General features: G+C 37.1%; 1 protein-coding gene across 1 annotated transcript in view; it reads left to right on the forward strand.

Annotated features, from left to right (window-relative positions):
- The window catches only part of Adamts19 (ADAM metallopeptidase with thrombospondin type 1 motif 19), a 201,636-nt gene that overhangs the window by 40,732 nt on the left and 139,447 nt on the right, over positions 1-21,457 (forward strand). Inside the window, exons 3-6 of the mRNA XM_036205317.1 lie at positions 6,125-6,290; positions 16,133-16,305; positions 17,417-17,500; positions 18,232-18,389. Of these exons, the coding sequence (XP_036061210.1) occupies positions 6,125-6,290; positions 16,133-16,305; positions 17,417-17,500; positions 18,232-18,389 (581 nt within the window). The remainder of the gene's footprint in view (positions 1-6,124; positions 6,291-16,132; positions 16,306-17,416; positions 17,501-18,231; positions 18,390-21,457) is intronic.

The raw sequence follows: 21,457 nt of genomic DNA on the forward strand, positions 1-21,457 counted from the left end.
TGTGAAAGAAAACAGAATGACGTTTATAGTCTGGTTGCTTGAAAAGTTTCCTCAAGATATTACTTGGACATATAAGGAAGGCAACACTGGAAAAGCCTTGTGGAAGAAATGAAATTTGGATTTTCCCTGGATGAAGTCATAGAGTGAATACATGCTCTTCAGAACAGTGAACTGATATGTTCTCTTTTATTCCAGAAGAGAGTAACACATGTGTGAAGAGCAGATTTCTCTAAGTCCAGATGCTGGAGCAGGCTTTCTGACTGGAGGCATGAGGCCACACACTGTCCCAGAAGCCCTCAATGTACAGTGAAATGAGACAATAAATACATTAGACAGTACAGCAATAGAAAATGTGAGGTGTTGAAAGCCCAAGGAAGGCAGTGGATACTCATGATGTTAGGGTATTCTTGATTTTGAGGAAATAATACTCAGAGGCGGGGGTATTTTGGGAAAAACATGGCACCTGGGCTATGTCAAGATGTAATGATGCACTAATTGTTATCCTAAAATATTTCAGTATAATGTTTGTTCATTATGGTTGCATGAGATTTCACTAGTGAGAATAAAATGAGACAGGCGACAGTTTCTCATAGACAGCAGCTTCCCACAGCCTTACCCTGCGCATCTGCATTAACACTTTTGAGTGTATTCTCTGAGTATATAAGGGAGACACTGGAATGATCAAGTCAGAAAGGTCGTTATCTTATGGTAAGAAAATATTACAGCTATGTATGGGTCAGAAATGTATTTCTATACAGATTTGTATATACATAAGGAATGTACAATTGTGTGAAAGTTCACTTCAGATTTGAATTACAGCAAAATTTTATTTGATTAAATTTTATTTGATTAAAACATAAAGTAAATTTGAAATTATAATTGTTTAGCCATATTTTATACTCAATTTTTTTGTTTGTTTTGTTTTTGTTTTTTTGTTTTTCAAGACAGGGTTTCTCTGGAGCCTGTCCTGGAACTCTCTCTGTGGACCAGGCTGCCCTAGAACTCACAGAGATCTGCCTGCTTCTGCCTCCCCAGTGCTGGGATTAAAGGCGTGCACCACCACCGCCTGGCTATACCCACATTTTAATATATATTGCTTTACTTACATAATGAGATATATGCTATATCATCAACAAAAATACTTAAGAAAATAAAACCAAGGGCAGGAGAGATGGCTCAGAGGTTAAGAGCACTGGCTGCTCTTCCAGAAATCCTGAGTTCAATTCCTGACAACCACATGGTGGTTCACAACCATCTGTAATGAGAGCTGTTGCCCTCTTCTGGCCTGCAGTGCAGGCATGCATGCAGGTAGAACACTGTATACATAAATCAATCATCAATCAATCTGTAAATAGATAAATCTTGAAAAAGAAAATAAAGCCGAATAATACAAATTCAGATTATGTAGGACATCAGATATCAAGATGTTTTTACAACCACATACCAATGCCAAATCCTTTACACTTGTGTTTATCTTAGCCTCTCTCTCTCTCTCTCTCTCTCTCTCTCTCTCTCTCTCTCTCTCTCTCTCTCTCTCCTGATATACCTTATCTTGGATCAGTAGACTGGTTCTTCTAAACAATGCAAAACTATCGGCACTCTTCGGCTACCTAGGACATTGCATACACACCAATTTTTCTTTATTCATTTTCCCATGGATTACATTACTTACATTGACAAGTGTAAACAATACTGCAATAAACATGGTAGTGCAAACATCTCTGACTCAGTGGTTCTCAACCTATGAGTTGCAACCTGTTTGGGAGAGTCAAACAACCCTTTATTAGGGGTTGCATATCAGATAATCTGCATATCAGACATGTCTATGGTACTTCATAACAGTAGCAAATTTGCTTTTATAAAGTAGCAATGAAGATAATCAGGAAGGTTGAGAACCACTGCTCTCACTCATTTCTTTTCCTTAATATTCAAGAGGAGAATTGCTAGAGCACATCTTAATGATGCACTGCCACATTGCCATATTTAGGACTTAATGGGTAATCAATCTGTGTTTGCTATTGAGACCCAGCAAATTCAACAAACTCACTGAACTTTGCGTAGCAATAGAGAAAAGTGTGAGGAGTCAAGGAAGAAGGAGGCGATGACTTGATGGAATGGAATAGTATTTTACTAGGTGAAGAGTCAAACAGGATGTGAAAATCACCCCAGGAAGAGCAGACAGGAGGGTCCCCCTGCTTCTGGACTCTAAGTTTTCAGTTAGGTCTACCTTAATGTTTAACATCTGTTCATCTCTTAAGTAGCTTCAAATTAATTTGAACGAATGGAACAATTAAGCTTGATTCACTGAAGCAGCAATGTTTAAACAACAATATAATATTGATCAAATCAGTGTTCTGGATGTAATTACAGTGAGTGGGTCTGTGCTTTGCTGAAGGCAGTATTAGTGTTCCTAAAGGGAAACCAATATTTGTGACTGCTTACAATGTACCAGAACTGAGAGAAAGACTCAGCAGAGCCTGCAAACAAGAAATAACAGGTTATTTTCACATGAGCAATGCTAAATTGAAAAATACTGAAATTCCTTTAAAAATCCTTAGTAACTTTGTGTGTGCTGAATACATGCATGTAGAGGTGGGGTGTGTGTGTGTGTATGTGTGTGTGTGTGTGTGTGTGTGTGTGTGTGTGTGTGTGTGTGTGTGTGTGTGTTTGAACGTAGCTGTGTTCAGGCCAGAGTTCAGCACTGGATACCTTCCTCATTTGCTTTCACCTGTATTTTCTGAGGTAGGTCTGAACCTGGGGCTTAGAGATTCCACAGAACTAACTGGCCAGCCAACTCCAAGGATACACCCTTCACCTCCTTCCTAATGCCGAAAGTGCCACAAGCCTGGCTTGTCACATAGATGCTGGGGAATCCACTATCAGGTGTTTCATGCTTGAAGACCAAGAACTTTATCCCGACATCATCTACCTAGTCCTTACTAATTTTTTTTTTGAGATAGAGTTTCTCAGTAGTCTGGAACTGGCCATTTAAGCAGGGCTGGCCAGCCACTGGGCCCCAAGGATCGGCTTGTCTCCATCTCCCCAAGTACACATCACCAGTCTGCAGTTTTCACATGGGTTCTGGGATTCAAACCCAGCTACTTGTGCTTGGGAGGCAAGCACTTTATTGAGTAATAGCCTCAGTCCCCTGAAATTCTTATTAAATTGTGAAATGAAATAATTACTGGCAAATGTACCTGCCAATAGAAATAGAGATGGAAACTTAAACTTATTCTCTGATATTATCATGCACTGTTTCAGAATCACTTGGAGAAGTACTGAAGTGGTGGTCATGTAGTGCCATACTGCTGGCCTTTCACATGAGCCTTTGTTTCCTTCTAAGTTTACACTAAAGCAAATTCTGTTGAACACTGTGGCATTTGTGCAGAGAGGTTAACAGAGGTTTATAGTTTTTCACAGCTTGTAAAACCACAGTGTAGATAAAGCAATCTATTTTGCTATTAGAAAAAAACAAAACAAAACAAAAAAACGACCTCTCTATGAGAACACAGAAAACCTAAGGTTCATTATCTAAGCTAGTATCTTGAATGATACAGACCAAAGCCACAACACTTGTGTGTCCTGGTATAGGTTTCTGGTCTCTGATGGAAAGTCCACAGTCTGACATTTGGCGCTAAATGTGCCTCAGAGAGAGCTAGGCTGGCACACAGCGCTCAGACTGTAGGTAAGCATTGCATGAATGAGTCACACGTTATAATTATTCTAACATTTTTCCTTTTAAAACTGGCCTTCTTGGTTTAAAAAAATGTCTGTAGATAAAATTCTAATGCCCCAGAGAACCTATCTTATAGTTTCTAATTCTTAACCAAACAAAATGTAACAGCAAAATATACATTTCAAGTTATACTTAGCATGTTGATAGAAGAACACAAAATTTAGTGTTTGGGTGTATTTAATACATTTGTCATAATTATTGGAATAAAAGTATCAGGGAACAGGTATAGGGTATTTAATCAGTAGTAGAATATTAACTGTGCTTCCAAATATTCCCCTGTCGTTTTTGTGTGAATTGACAATAACGTTCTTATAGCCCCATTGCTAGTAATAAGTTATGGTACTCCAAAGTCAAATTCCAGAGTCTTTTGTAGGGAACGTTAAATTTTACATGATACTACATTGCTTAATATTTTAAGGCTCACTGACATGAATTGTGGAGTTTAGAACCCATGGAGAGTGCATTAGATTATGAATTCCGAGTCTGAGTTAACTTGGCGTGTTTGTGTGAGATGTCACATCACGATTCATTCATCAGTTGCAGTGTTATTACTGGTTGTAAGGGATGGGTGAATAAGGATGCTACACTCACCTATGACACATTAGCATTTCCACAGCTTTATGATGTGGATGAATTTCTGATTCAATACCACCTGGTTTCATTATGTAAAGATGGCCTATATCTTTGATACCTATTACTTTGTATATTTTAATTTAGTATTCTCTTATTTATCATCAAATTGCAGCTAAGGAAAAAATTTAAGAGTCCATGCAGTTACTTTAAAATTTAAAAGAATCATATATATATGTATATACATACACATACACACACACACACACACACACACACACACACACACATATATACACATACACACACACATGTTATTCTAAAAGCTCATTAGATAAAAATTTTATTCCCGATGTGTTTGGGTGGCAAATCTGGGAGAAGGGTTGAGGAAAAAAGGCACCGAGAGGTGCTGAAATTGCACAGCAGTTCTTTGTAAAGGTATGAATAACTCAAAACAATGAAATTGGTTGGGACGTTGTTTCTATTTACTCTGGAGTATCTCGCAGTAGAATTTGGTAAAGAATAGATGAAGTAGCATGTACTTATCCTTTCAAGGTGGGACATATAATACCCCCTAATAATAAAGTAACATTTACACTTGAAATTATAAGCTGCAGAAATGGAAAAAGTAGCTATAGACTCTTGGTCACTATTAAACAATAACTATATGTTAACTAATTATTATGTAGTGATTATTTTTCTATCTACTAGGAAGAAGGGAATAAAACCATGAATATTCTAAACCAACACATATGGTATTTAAAAAAAATCTCCCATGTTCATCTATGCATTTTTTTCAGAGAAAATGTAGCTTTTATTAATCTCCAGTTTTGAAAGTTTACTCTTTCTGAAGAAATTGTTATGCCACTTATATGCACACCAATTTAAAAGGAGCCATACATTTCATGTGGTTAACATGAAGCTTAATTAACAATGTTATATAAGTAGAATTTTGGGTTGAATAATTCCTGATTCAGTAAAGTATTTCTATAAAAATGCCTTCTAAGATGTTAACATGGTTAAATATGTTATTTATAGATTGGGCTATGTACTTGAATAATAAATGTTGAAAAGAACAACTAACTTCTGACAGTTCTGTGAGGAGTAGTTCCTCATTATGGGCAGTTTTTATTTCAAGAAGGAAAAGCTCAAGTGCCTAGACAGCTTCTACACACAACAAAAATACAAACTGATTATTTTTATTCATCATAACCATGGTTTGCAGTTTTTGGATTTACATGCCCAATTAGATAAGTCTAAAATTCTATGGCATCAAGTTTGGGCTTGAATATGACACTTCAGTGCTCTGCTGCATTCTGAAAAGCTTCTAAAGTGTTTAGCAGAAAGTTTAAGCCACTTTCTATATTAATTTCAGTGTTGTGCCTCATCATTTGCCTGGATATTTTACATGAATTACTTCACCAAGCAGAGGTTGTCAAGAAATTGGACTGTGTGGTGCCTGCAATTAAAAATCTGCTTCACTGTTGCTGGACATGTTGTTCATGTTAGTGACCCCATGGGTCTCCCAAAGTCAGCCTTTAACATTCCAGAACTTTTACTGTGCGTCTGCTGCTGGCATCTTGCCTCCCACCCACACAGCCTCAGCCTAACTCAATGGAGCTGATGCTAGGTCAGTAAGTGCGTCAGGATGAAGTCATACTATGAGAAGGTGGCTGCCTTACTAGTGGGGCTTCAGAAAAGTGCTTTGCAGGGAGTTTGTATGCACATTTGTTAAAGAAAAAAGCACATGGGTGTGGAATCTGAAAAGTAATTTCTAGATGGCATTTCTTACGTATCTTTTCATGTTATGTGTTCCAGATGGGCTTTATACAACTCAACGAGGACTTCATATTCATTGAGCCTTTCAACGATACAATGGCTATCCTAGGTCACCCACACCGTTTATACAGGCAGAAAAGGTCCGCAGAGGGAAAAGTCAGGGAGGAGTCAGCTCTTCACAGCCATCACTGTGGTGTCATTGCAGGTAACCCTTCCTGAAATGATTTAACCTAATGTGTACTATGAAGTGAGTTCTTTGAAGCACTCTGTCTCTGTCTCTCCACATTCCCCATCTCCCAGTGAACACTCACCCTTTCTACCCTTGACCTCTTGATTTCTTTGTTATTCTCATTTGCTTAATGGTACTTAGATACATCCATCCTAGGTGTATTGTTTAATGTTTTTATGAGGCACTGTACTTTAATATCACGAGATGGAAGTTCAAAAGCTCTTCCAAGATCAGCATCTGACCTGCTCTGCTGTGCTCTTCAGTTGAGAAGTCTTTCTTACTGGGCCCTTTGCATTGTACTGGAATAGAAATGACTGACAGACATCCAGACTTCTGAATGTATACTGGGAGCTCAAAGCGTTACTCAGTCTACCTCTGGGAGAACTACATAGATCTTGCTTTTCTGTGACTAGAAGCATCCTCCGTGTTCTTTTAAACTCATCCCAATGCTGTCTTGAAAGATCAGCAGCAGAATAGGAAGGGAAATAAAAATGTATACATTTAATTCATTCTCTGTATCAGAATATAGAACCTTTAGAAGGTCATAGTCACTCCAGTCATCAAATTCTCATCATGTTCAATCTGCTAATTCCGAGGAATAATGATGTGGCTCTTTTGTTCACTTTCCTATAACCTTTACACAGAAATCTATGATATTTGCGAGAATGGGAAGAAGGACGAATTGATGCCATGATCAATGTCAGAATACAATCTTCCCCTAAGACAGGTCTTTTAGACATTTAATGCAGCCACCTCAGTGAGTAGTCACTTACCTGAGAAATGTTTTTTATTATAATGTGAGAAACTATAAATTTTAGAAGGATTTTCAATGTAATGAGTTTAAAATTGACATATGAGCTTGCATTTAAATGTTAATGTAGTTGATGTACATAAATTCTAAAATGAACTGTGGTATTTGAGGCTAGGTTTATGAAGTGTGACAGTAAGCTATATTTGCAGAGACTACAGCTTTTTAGGGTGTTCATTTTAAAGAAAAAATATGATATGCTTTATGTAGGGTGTAGTTCTTTAATATTAATCATGAATTCTACTTTCATTTGTGAAAACTCATTCTGCATAGGAAAGGATCTTCAGTGATTTGCTGAGACTAATGTTAATGCCTGATTCAGTGAACCAGATAAGACCATGTTGTGAAAGACAAGGCCTCTTCCCTATTTTAGGAATTTCTAATTCAAAAGAGGTATAGGACAAAATGAAAGAGCATTGTGGACAAAAGAAGAACATATTTAGTATTTGAAACTAAGAACAATAGCAATAACTTGGAAGTAGTCTCTTTAAGACGATCATTCTGGATAGTTATCCTGAAAATCTACACCGTATACCTTCTGCATCCTGATGAGCTCCAGTCTTTAATTACCCATGTTAACTAAGGACACAATGTAGGCTTTGTGGGCCATTGTTCACTGAGGCACAAACTCTACAGAGTCCTTGTGTTAATAGGTTAATAAAGCATACATGCATGATTCATGTTTGGCAAAGACTACTCACAATGTTCATGATATACATTACATAGAACATTTAATATGCATAATATATTGACCTATTTGGATAAAAGACTTGCATGCAAGGACAGAAAGCTGTCAGCAATCAGTTGATTTGTGGAGCTTACCTATATTGGGAAGCTCAGTGCCTGGAAAGTATTTTAAAATTAGCCACATGTGAAATGTATTTATTTTCTTTCACTCATGCTTCTACTATTGCTTTTTTCCTTAAATGTTGAGCCTACACATTAACACAGTAATATGACTTAGGTTTGCATAATGTTTCAAGATTCTTACAAAATAGAACTTTAAAATTTATTTCAGCTTGGTCTCTGTATCACTCCTTTCCATTGTGTAAATGTCATAGGTAGATTATGTGTCTTTGCATTGAGTATATGAATTATTTTTTTGCAGAAACTTTCCTGTTCTTAGCATGACATTTTGTGTTCTTTTTTAACTTAATTTTTTGGGTAATTTCATATATGAGCACTATATTTATATATTTTTTACATATCTCTTTCCCCTTTGAGCTCTTCCCATACCTCCCCACAATTTCAAGACCTATTCTCTTTGTTATTTTTATATGCATATATATGTACACACACACACACACACACACACACACACACACACACACACATATATATATATACAACATGAGGAGTATATTTGATGTTGCTTATATGTATATATTTCAAGACTGGCCACTAGGATTGAATATCCCATCAGGGGCTTGTCCATGGAGAACACTGATTCTCTTTTGGTAGTCATTAATTGTATGTATTTCTTCATCTAGTGGTTAGACATTGTGAGATTTTCCCATCTACTTTGTCATGTGTTGCTGTGGATATCACTCTGTGTAAATAAAATGCTGATTGGCCAGTAGCCAGGCAGGAAGTATAGGCAGGAGAAACAGAGAAGAGAATTCTGGGAACAAGAAGGCAGAGGGAGAGACACTGCCAGCAGCTGCCATGAGAAGCAACATGTAAAGACACCGGTAAGCCACAAGCCATGTGGCAAAGTATAGATTAATAGAAATGGGTTAATTTAAGATAGAAGAAGTAGACAACAAGAAGCCTGCCACGGCCATACAGTTTGTAAGCAATATAAGTTTCTGTGTTTACTTGGTTGGGTCTGAGCATCCATGGGCCTGGCAGGTGAGAGAGATTTGACCTGACTGTGGGCCAGGCAGAAAAACTCCAACTACAATGTGTTGTCATTATGCAGGTATTATCTAGTATATCATATTATTGAGATTTCATTAATTGGTACAGCTTCCTTATATATATACATATTCAAGCACACACACACACACACACACACACACACACACACACACACACACAATACTACCCTCATAGCAGGCATCCTGGGGCCTCTGGCTCTTACAACTGTTTTGTCCCTTGATTTGTAATGTATGCTAAGCCATAGGCGTAGGTGTTGTATTGTAGAGCAGTTGGGTATCTCATACTTGGTTCATCTCTGCCTTTTGACCAGTTGGGGCTTTCTGTAATGGTCACCATTTGTTGCAAAAAGGAGCTTGCTTCTTTGATAAGAGGTGAGAACCACACTTACCTGTGGGTGTAAGGATCATTTAGAACGCAGTTAGGACATGTGCTGGTTTTGAAAAGTGGCAGTGGTAGGATCTCCTCGGGATTCCATGGCTCATCAGTCATGAGCAGTTGGCTTGGATTATAGTACTAGGAATAAATTCTATCCTACCAAGTGTTCTTTAAGTTCAGTTAGACCTCCAGGTTACCTCCAAGAAATACATGTCACTATTATACCCTTGTGGATTGTCTTACAAGGATGGTCGTTGTTTGGGACATAGATTTCACAGCTGGGTCGGACTGTTGATTGCTTTCCCCCTTTGGCAGCTTGCATATTAAAATATAATATGAAAGAGAGGGAGGTAGAAGAATTTAAAGTCATAGGCATCAGGTTTCAAAGCCCATCTTTAATTACCCACCATTTAGTAATCAGTGAAATTTATAGTTTTAAATCTGTATTCTGTATTGACACTGTAAAAATGAGTCAGCTCACAATGTTGTAGAGCTAACTGACAAAATTCTTATTTTTAAGAGATGAATAATATATTATTTTAAAAGTGAGTCCATCAAAACTTATATTGTACAATGGTAAGTGTGATGAGAATCTCAGTTCATAACATTCCTTAAAGTGCAGAGCTGGTCCAACAGGAATGCTGTGCAGGAGCAAAGACAATGAACTGTGAGGTCAAGGGTCAGCCTGCCTGTGTTCACACTCCCGGGTTACACTTCTTACGTCTGTGAACTTGGGGAACTTATCTCTCTAAAGAGCCGTTTACAGCGTGTGAATTGGGAACAGGATACCTGAACCTCAGCCCTCTTCTCAGAATTAAATGTGGTTACAGGTTACATGGGAAAATGAAAAACGTATGCACAGTTTTTTTTTTTGTTTTGTTTTGTTTTTTTGAGATGTTAATGGGGCAAGAACATTTTGGGCAGAAGAAAATAAATACAGGAAAATGTAAAGGCTTGAGAAACCAAGGGGGCTGAGCCAAAGGCCCATACATACAGTCCTGGAAAAGTAGCTGTGCACTGGACAATGATGGCACTCACATGCTCTTCAACTGACACTGTCAATTCATTTATTTACTGATTTCTTTTTAAAGATTTATTTATCTTTCTGTGCACTGGTGTTTTGTCTGCATTGTATGTCTGTGTGAGGTTGCCAGATCCCCTGGAACTGGAGCTACAGACCCTTGTGGGCTGCCATGTGAGTGCTGGGAATTGAACCCAGATCCTTTAGAAGAGCAGCCAGTGTTCTTAACTGCTGAGCCATCACCCCAGCCCAACATCATCAATTTATAATGCTTAACGTTGGAGAGTAAATTTATTATTGTGCCTAGGACTCTGTAAGAAAAACTGGACATTTGTGGGGTTGAAAATCAAAGTCAGCTCTGGATAAAGAGATTATCTCTACTCCTAGAGCTTAATCAAGCAGGCCACTATTGAAGCAGTTCCAATACTCTATCCAGCACTGCTGAGATGACTGTCAGTGTGGGCTGGTGATAAGGGGGCGCACACTTGGTGTTTTTCTGCATATTATCCTATTACCCAATTCCGTCTCTAATGAGAAGTGTGCAGCAGCAGCAGCAGCAGCTGTGCATATAGCAATGTGCGTATGTGCAAAAACGAATCTGAAGATTCCAGAAAGGAGGAATGAGGTAAGCAGGGATGTGGACAGTGACAACATCCAAGGAACAGGCGTAATCAAAATATCGCTTCAATGTGCATGGCTTGCACACACAATGGCTAGGTTGTCGGAGGGGATCTACCATGGAGTTGAATTATTAAGAAACATAGTGTGTTCCAGGTAGTTGGTTTAAATACAACATGTAAAAAAGGAGAGAGGAAGCTGGCATATTGGGACTCTCACAGGCTGGGAAAGTAAATGATCTGTCTACCAGTCAGCACAGGGAAGAAGCCCTCTTTGCTGTGTTCAGGCCCCACCTCCTGTTTCAGTCTCCGGTTCTCTTACTGCTCTGTCTTCTTGGAGTGTCTTCTGTATTTACGTACTGGCAGATAGACCTTTTCCAGGAAGTCATGTTTGCTTTTTGTCTATACTTTCACTTACTTCATGAGGATGATAGAAGTCAACTTTGTGGGTTCAACTTCACATCGATTACAAATTTTACTTCCATTCCAACTTCTGTCCTGATTTCCAGGTATATACTCGGCTCCTACTCATATGTTTGTCTTAGTAAATCTGAAGTCGAAACTATCATAAAAGAATACATTTTATTCGTGGTTAAAGTTAGCTTCATAGTTATAATCTTATTTTAACTTTCTATTAAAATGGCATAGAAATTCTTTTTAAATTATAATAGTTCAATACCTTTTTCATTCCTTATGCTATACATTTCATCCTAAATCTACATTTTTTTCTGTAGTTGAAATTGCTTTATTGTCAATTCTAAAAAGTTTCTGGAAGCCTTTAAATGAATATCTTTTATGATAATTCTTAACATTTTTAATACAGGGTGGAGAAAAAGAATTTTAATGTATTTTATGATTGCCCAGGATCTGATGAGCCCAGGAGAGAAATCAAGCAAATCAAAAAACACCAGCCAAGGCTGAGTAGCTTTCCTTTAGAGTCAGAAATAAGGATGTCTCCTTTGAGAGAAGAGTCAAAAGCAGAACCATAGCACACAGCTTCCTGACAGTGAGGAGCCAGTATTGACAGAAAAGAGTGGCATTGGAGAGATGAGTGGGGGAAGAGAGGAATGGTTTAGATGTTCTGGGTTTATTCGAACTTACAAAGCTTTGAAACACTACATGAGAATTTGTTGTCATAGGGAAAGCTAGGATGCTCAGTTTAATGCAGAGACAATTTGTTAAAGAATGAGTTGAGTAATCATCTGTTCACACTCATCTGTAATGATCAAAACTCCTAAAATTCCTTACAGGGATACCTATAGGCCATGGAAGCAGTGTGTATCTTTGTATACACTGATAATCCTTAGATTTTGGCAGGTTGTATGTGAGGGAAATGCTCTGTCCTCTTGTCCTCTTGTGGAAGTCTTTATGTGGTGATAGATCAAGACAACCAAGAGAGCAGAACATATCATAGGTATGGTAATAGTTGTTTATAATGAATAATTCATAAGAGGTACCTTTTGAGTATAGTGAAAGATCCCTGTAATAGTTGCAGGGAGGCTCTAAGTTGCTATAGTAAATAACCTTGGTTCAAATTAGATAGCAGTCTGTATCTCCAACATGTTACAGTTCAGAAGTTTTCAGAGAGCCAGGGCAAGTATGATCTGTGACATCATCCATTCTTCTCACCTTACTCTTTCCCATGCCCTCCACCAGTGTTATTCCCTGTAATGGAACTCACTACGCTTTGTTGATGCCAGCCTTCTGAATGGAAATGAGAGAAAGAAGGACAAGTACTTTTGTTTCAGAGATGATCTAGGAATCCCATACACCAGTTCTCCACATATTCTGCCCTTGAACATCTAGCTGGATGGTCACACAGTTGAACATTAGGCTGAACAATGATTCTGGTTGGACGGTCCCAAACCAGCCAAGAGAAGAGTGGGTGGCATCGCTGGAGAGAGGGTGGGTGGGTACCTGCAGGTGGTTAATTGTCATTGTTACAGCAACCTCCCTAAAATCAGTGAAAGGGTAATAACCAACAGATATAGAAAATGTGGAAACATGCCCAGAGTGAATGATTCTCTGTGTTTTGTTTATTGGATGTTTCCATATTCATCTTGTCACAGTAGTGAATGAAGGTTTCACAGCACATGAAGTTTCTTATTTCCTTTCAAGGCTAGTGATGATAAAAACAATTATGAGAACACACAGAGCTTTTCATGACCCATTTATTAGGTATTGCTTCTGGCAAGATAAAGTTTCTTCCTAAATGAACTTGAAGGAATTTTCCCAGCTAATATTTGCTGTAAGGTAGACTTGACTCTATAACTATAGGTATAATTTATACTCCAGTTGGAAAAACCACATACTTAATTTTTAAGTGTCCTAGACTGGAAAGTACTTATGAAACTAATTTCCATTCTTATCTGTCCTTGGGGACTTTGATACTCATTTCTAGTACAGTTTTGATCGCATAAAATCAAATCTTATCAACAGATTCTGCTTCATGTGCCCATTCTTGTTCTTGCCATGTTAGAGGTTACTATGTTCACTTCTGGCACATAAAGGACATTTGCTTTTATTTTCATAATATGTTCATTAGTTTAGTCAACTGACTTTATATGATAGTCAGATAAAACTTGTTTTATTGAGTAGATATTTAAATTTATATTATTTCAAGAAAAAAGAGAAGTAGTAATTATAGATAGCTAAAACCAGAGAGGTCGCTAGCTCTTGACATCTATTTCATCTTAGATCTTGGAGCTGACTCGGGTGTCTAGAAGGTAACAATAGAGGGGACCTAGGTGGTCAAATAATTGAAGATATAAATGAATCCTGAAACTGTGTAATGTTAGTGGTAGAATAGATGGTTATTTAGATGCAGCTATAGAGGCAAGCTGAAATCAAGGCTCCTACTATGAGCAAAAATGTTTAGTACACACCAGTCAGAAAAGTGGAATAGATGAAAGCTCCTCTCCTGAGCTCAAAGAAGGTTCGACATCTGGGGAACACCACTCAACCAAACGTCTTTCTTCATATTTCCAAAGAGTCCACAAATTGTGGTAAAGATGTTGGTCAACAAGGGAAAGGCATTCTGTGAAGGAAACAACATCAGTTTAGAGTTTTGCATGCATTGTGACAGGAGCAATAACTGACTTAGCCATGGGTTGTGGAGATGATTATATTACTGTTGAGATTTATTAAAATTCATTAAATGATGCACATAAACACCTGAATATTTATGTCATGTCAATATACTTCAATACAGCTGTTAATCATAAACACACTGTAGCAGCCCACAAACACAGGTGGTTATATGGTGTTACACATGAGCAACCACTGAATTGGGTACAGGAAATATCTATACCACACATATATCCCAGTTGTGTTTGCTCCTAGTCCATGTTCAAGGTCCTGCTTACTAACACGGCCTCAAACTACCTATTCTCTTGTAATTGGCTTCTTTTAACAGCGTAGCCTGAGTTTTCAGATCCCTCCAAAGATATGTATTATAGAAATTGTTTTCCTTTCCATTTTATCTAGTATTCCAATTATTATTAAATATATAGGCCAAAATTTGATCCATTAGACAGTTGATAGCCTATATGAACTATTAAGAACAGTGCTGTTCTAAATAATATGCACATACCTTGTGTGCAATTCCAATGGAAATATTTGAGAAATGATCATTGTAATGATGTGTTTAATTTCATGTTAGTAGACCACGACGATCAGCATTTTAGTATGTTTATCCCAAATTGAACACCAGTATATTTTGTATTGTTGATTGTTATTTCAGTACAGTCTTTGGAAGAGTGGAGACAAACACCCAAATTCAATCAGCAATTTTTCCTGGCTGTTACATATGGAACTGTTTTAAATATGCATCACATACATGTGGATTTTCAGTTATCTATCCTGAATTCCTATCAACATTCAGTGTTGTAAGTCCTTTAATTTACTCATTGTAGGGTCTTTAATTCATTTCCATTTGCTTTTGGTTTTCATGTTGCCAAACTCGGTTGAAGGCTCTCTTGTACGTAAATTAGAAATATAGAAGTTTTTTGTTGTTGTTGTTTTTGTTTTTGTGACCAACAACTGCTCAAGTTGTCTGTGTTTCAGTTTGGTTATCTTGTATTAAATTAGAACTGTTCTTCATTTACGTAATCTGGAAATCTATAGCAAATGTCTTCTTCCACTTTGGGGCATTCTTTTCTCTGTGTCCATGGCATTATTTCATTAACGGAAGTGGTTAATATTTATGGTCAAACTTAAAAAATATGTTTTCAGTTGCCACTGTAATTCAGGAACATTTGAGGAAACATTATCACTTTAAGGTCTAACTTTTATACAAATGATGGGAGATGGAGTCTGTAGATAGAGTTTTCCTGCCTGGCCCACATTCAGGACAAATCTCTCTCACCCACCAGGCCCATAGATGCTCAGAACCAACCAAGTAAACATACAGAAACTTACATTGTTTACTAACTGTATGGCCGTGGCAGGCTTCTTGTTATCTACTTTTTTTAAATCTTAAATTAACCCATTTCTATTAATCTATACTTTGCCACATGGCTCGTGGCTTACCATTACCTTATCTCTTTCTTATCATGGTGGTGGCTGGCAGTCTCCCTCTCTGCCTCAGCCTTCCTGTTCCCAGAATTCTCTTCTCTGCTTGTCCCACCTATACTTCCTGCCTGGCTACTGGCCAATCAGCATTTTATTTACACAGAGCGATATCCACAACAGAAGTCAAAGACTTGCATCTCATTCACGATGATTTAGTAATCAGAGCACCTGCCTGGGTTGTGCACAATAGTAATTCTAGGTACATTTTAGAAGCATACCTTTCTTTTGTCTTCAGGGTAAAAAAAAAGTCACTAATATTTTTTTGTTTCATGTGGACTCTGTTAGAAATTGTGCTGATATGATTTTTATAGGCATAAACCATCAAAAACACTAGGAGGAAAAGTGCGTTAAATTTCACTTTACAGGTTGGGGAAACTGAGAAGGACTGAGAGACAAAAGTACCTTAATTCAGCATAATTGGTACATCTGAGCACGACTCCAAAGTCCTCCGAGATTCCATCTTGCAGGACTTTACTTGGTGTTGCTTTCTATGATGAATGATCCATGTATTACATACCCTGAAAACTTCATTTCTCTGTTGCAGATAAAGGAAGACCAAGGTCTAAAAAACCAGCAGAGAATAGAAGAGAAAAGCGGTATTCATACAAATTGCCCCAGGAATACAACATCGAGACTGTAGTGGTGGCAGATCCAGCAATGGTTTCCTACCATGGAGCAGATGCAGCCAGGAGATTCATTCTGACCATCTTGAATATGGTAGGCGAACCTTACCTTGTACAAAGAGGTTTTCAAGAGAACTCTGAGGAGATTTGAATCTAAGGAAGGTCTTTGTTTTGTAGCACTGTGCATTGAAACAAGGGTTTCAAGTTCTCTAAACTTTTTTAACTCATCCCTTTCTTTAATGTGAGTAGAAATGTGATTTGGTGTCTTAGGCACATTAAATTGATTTGTCTCCAATGAAACAGCAAAAAGTTACCCAGACATTGCTTTAGTTTAACACATTTGCTGTTAATTTTGAAATGGCAAAACTCTTAATTTTCTTTTTCTTTCCTTTTTCTATTCCCTGCTTCTGCCTTTATTGTCTGTCTTTGAAAGACATTGTTGGTAGTATAGCAATGTTGTAGTATTGGTTTATGTGCATGGTTCTAAGACAAATGCTATGAAATAATTATAGGGTGGAATAAGAATGGATTCTGTCAAGCCACTTAACTCAAGGATTTATGTAATTTTAAATAGCAAGTATGATTACAGTTGAGGAGTAGACCCTAATATCTATGACAATCTAAGCAGGCTGACTCCCAGGAAGCTAAATATGATTGCCAACTTCTAGTGTGCAGAAAAAAGTTGATGTCTAGTGTCTTAGGGATGATTATCACCACAGTAATCCTTTGACATATTTCACTGGGCAAACTTTCTTTAAGGGAGGATCAGAAAATGCTAATGAAGAGTGATTTTTTACAGAAGGGAAAACAGAACAATAGACTGAGTAGATATTAGGGTCACTTGGCATTCCCCTCCTCCCCCCACCCAATGGACACTTTGTCTTACTTTAGACTGTTCTGCCCATCTTAGTCTTCATTCTGAGACTCTACTAGCCTTGTCCTGGGTCAGCTTGGCAGCCTGACTTTAGTCTCATCCCTGTACTAAGATCTGTAGAAACACATATGTTTCATAATACCTATTAAACAAATTTCAATAAAAAAACAAAACCATGAAAGTATGATACCACATTAAAAAAATGTGTTGCCTACCAGTTTTTAAAATATGTTTTTTATCCTGAGTAGAAATTTTCTCCATGTTTGGCTTTGAATGAAAGTTGCCATGTTTTCCTTTGATTTTAGGAGTTTTAATTTTTATTTGCTTTTAGGTTTTTAACCTTTTCCAACACAAGAGTCTGGGTGTACAGGTCAACCTTCGTGTGGTGAAACTTATTCTCCTCCATGAAACACCAGTAAGACAGTTTTCAGATTTGATTCAATCATGTGGGTGAGAAAATGTGTTCAGGAACTTTTAAGTGGAGAGAATTTTAGGGATATTCTTTTATTGACTCAAAATCCAAAAATATCCACTGAATCACTTTTTATTTTATGTATACTTTATACATAAAACTGGCCTTTGGTTTGGGTTAATCCCTCACTTTTATTTGAAAAATGGAATGTTCTTAGTTTCCAAGGATCCTAACAACAAACCTTAACTTTCCAAAATGTAATTCAAAGTTATTTTAAAAGACAGCTTTCTCCTAGTACTTAAACATATGTGTTAAAGGTATTTTCTTATCTGCATTACAGCTGAAATTGAGAGTAGTCTATGGCATCACTCTGGCTAATTAAAAAAAAAATCTAATTAAAGACTACTTCAGAAAAATTCTCTTAATAAATTACATAATAATCTATTTCCCAATCCTAAAGATCAGCTGCTTAAATGTTCCATTATGCCTCTTTGATTTTCATGGCTGTGTTATGATTACACCTTCAGAAATTTGAACTTTTTTCATTTGTTTGTTTAATGTGTTTTGTTTGAAGTCAAGATAAATTAAAAATAATTGCCTCCCATGTTTCATATAATTTAATATTCAGCAGTCTGCATTAGTAATTTTGGATGTTGCCTTAGGATCCATGCATCGATTAATTAGGTATATCTGAGAATAATCTTACTGGAAAATGAAAGCCACCTCTGTTGTAGGCAGATCTGTATATTGGACACCATGGAGAGAAGATGCTGGAGAGTTTTTGTAAGTGGCAACATGAAGAATTTGGCAGGAAGAACGATATACATTTAGAGATGGCGACAAGCTGGGGAGAAGACATTGCTTCAGTGGATGCAGCTATCCTTATAACAAGGTAAGATTTCCAAAGCAGATTAAGTTGCCTTCTTAATTCAGCATCGCTGCTGCCCATCACATCCTTTCCTCGATACAATGCTTCTGTTTTGGGATTTCTCGGCATAATGATGTTAGTCTACTCCCTCCATTTATCATTGATTTCTCAGAAGTTTACTATTGGGTTGATACTCTGTTGAAAAATATTCTTCAGTTAACTTTAAAAAACTTGCTCCCAACTGCTGATATGAAATATATAGCACTGATGAGAGTATCTTAAAACCAAGGAGAACTTTAGTCGAATCTAAGTGCTGTGAGGATATACTATAGGTTTTTCCACCACCACCATACAAAGTTAACTTCTTAAGTAGAATTCAGTAAGTTATAGTTTTTCTGGGTCCATCTGAGAAAAGATTGTCTGATGTATCTCCAGCTAATTAACTGAACTGTGAATGGACTTAGCATAAACATTTGTAATACAGAAGTAAGGATAGCTTGCAGCTTTGAAAATGTGGAACAAATGCACAACAATATGTCCTGTGTCTGTTCTCTGTATCAGCAATTGTCAATGATATTGTTTTGCTTCCAAGCAAGAGCTAATAGAAAATTCATTGTGTGCCAGCGATTTATTCTGAGGTCATCAAAAGTATTAAAATTTCATATCATATCAGTGACAGCAATATTACAAGTTGTTTGGTAAAGACCTGTGGAATTAATGGTATTTTCTTATTAATTAGACTCAACAATTGTGGCAATAAAACTTTTGGAAAGAAAAGCTGTATGAAAGAACATGAGTAGACTTCCACTTGCAGCTGAGTGCATGTAACTGATCTTGGACTTGTATAATAAATAGGCACAGAACATGAACATTTAGGTGGCAACAGTTTGTAGTCATTGGAATAGTATCCTTTAAAGAAGGAAAATGTACTAGGGAAGCCCCACAGTTAACCCAACTCTCTATTTGAGGACAGTTTCTCAACTAATAGACTAGCTAGGATGTTGGTCTGTCACGAGGGTATTTCTGAGAATAGCAGAAGACAGGGCCCTATACATAAAAAGGTGCTGAGAATGTGTCCTTGTCATCTGTATAGATAGAGTCTGTTCCAAATTTACAAGAGTGGTTTTGCTATGGTGTTCAGATTTTTTAAATGATGGTGATAATTGGGTGGAGTCAGGCTGCAAGCACGAGGCAATTTTGACACCTTTTCATCATTCTCAGTATTTAAGAAATACAGAAAAGTGGTGTCATCAACATGACAACCCAGGAGGGTCTGTTCTGACCTAGCGTGATCTTTGATGTGTAATGGATGTTATGTTTTCCCCATTTATGGGACCTTGAGAATCATCGCAGGCTTTTGATAGATCCTCCATCCGGGAAATAACACAAACACAAACAAAAAACAAACAACCCCCCCCCCCAAATCTTTCTTTTATAACATTTACCTCGGCTATAGTGTCTCTTAACGGCAATAGGACAGAAATTAATAGATATGTACATGCCTTTAAATAAAATGCAGAACAAATCTTGATAGCAGTTAAAAATCCAAGTTTACTCCTTGAAATAAGCTGTCCGGAAATAGATTTACACAGCTCTGAGCGACACATTTTTAATATTCTCACCAACACAATTCAACAATGAAAAGATAATCTGTTCCTTATGTGATACTTAGATCTACTTTACAAAAGAAATGAATGACAGCTGTCATTAAGAACTTACATAGTGCTAATTAGCATAAGACCCTAGACTTATACATGACAGGTACAGCTGTGGATGCTTGAGTGGAAAACAGAAAGGAAAAATCTTCCTAAACAGGTGGAGGACGGTGGCTTCCTAAATACAAATGTAGCACTAATAAGAACAAAACAAAAAGCTAGTTGCTTTGTTATTCTTCTGTCTTTCTTGCTCCTGCTGTCACAGAATATGTGGTAGGGAAGTGAGGTGGGTCTGGAGAGAGCAGTGGGGATAAACAGGACCAGAACACAATATTGTACTTTGTGTATTTGTACAAATATGTTTGCAGGAATGTTGTACACAACTCTCAAAGAACTGGTAAAAATTGAAAAAGTTACACTAAGGAACACAAAACCAACCACTTTGGACTACAAGGTTTTTTTTTTTTTTTGAGTTAACCTTTGAAAAATATATACCTTATTAGGTTTTAGATATTTAACCAAAAATATGACAAGGTTTTATTACTGAAAACATATGACTGAACATTTGTGCTGATAAGAAGTATTCCAATATCTATTAGCAAGTGCATGGACCTTTTTTAAATGTATCCATGTGATTAAAAACTCTTAAGATCAGAAACTAGCACTTATAAAACCATAAACCACACCTTCTCCATCATTGTATTTCATTAATCTTTCTTATTTCAGACCTGTTTTCCTTAGCAGTTGAGTCTACACCCCTTTCCAATGAATAACTCCAGTAGACTCACATACTTTTCAGAATTCAGTTGCTTCTATTTCAAAATTTTTCATCATAATTATCATAATTTTCATATTTTATTGTGAACTGAAGCAGAAGCATGCTTAGCCCCTTTGATTAAATGAGTGAAAGAATTAATTGCTCTTAGATGGGTAGAGGTGTTATTATCACGGCCTGGGCTTTGTCCACTCACTGATATTTGTTTCAGGCCCCATTACTACAGTAGCTGTCCCTCCATGCAGGCCTCTTTCTCTTCCCAACACAAGATGGAATTTACTAGTGTTGCTTTTTATGATTACCTCCCTCTTGGAAGAGTTTATGTGAAAACATATGTCATTTTAATGAGCAGATGAATAATGATTGCATGTGTATAGCTAGTGTATTGAAAGCAGAATATTTACTCAGTTATTAAAGGAGTTCCCATGTGCTGCTTTACAGTTTTCTATACATTTGGAACATGCAGCATCTGCACATATTAATTTGACCTGGATTATAACCTCATATCAGAAGAATTTTCCTTCTGAATTTGTAATTCATTTTGATGCTTTTGCTTAGTAAAATGGTTTTGATACCCTCTATGATTTTTCACCCACTGATAGCTTGATGCTACTATATTTGACTATTTGAAAATGTTAAGTGGATACTCTTTTCCTTTTTAT

Source organism: Onychomys torridus, chromosome 13, assembly GCF_903995425.1.
Source record: "Onychomys torridus chromosome 13, mOncTor1.1, whole genome shotgun sequence".
Taxonomy (NCBI): domain Eukaryota; kingdom Metazoa; phylum Chordata; class Mammalia; order Rodentia; family Cricetidae; genus Onychomys; species Onychomys torridus.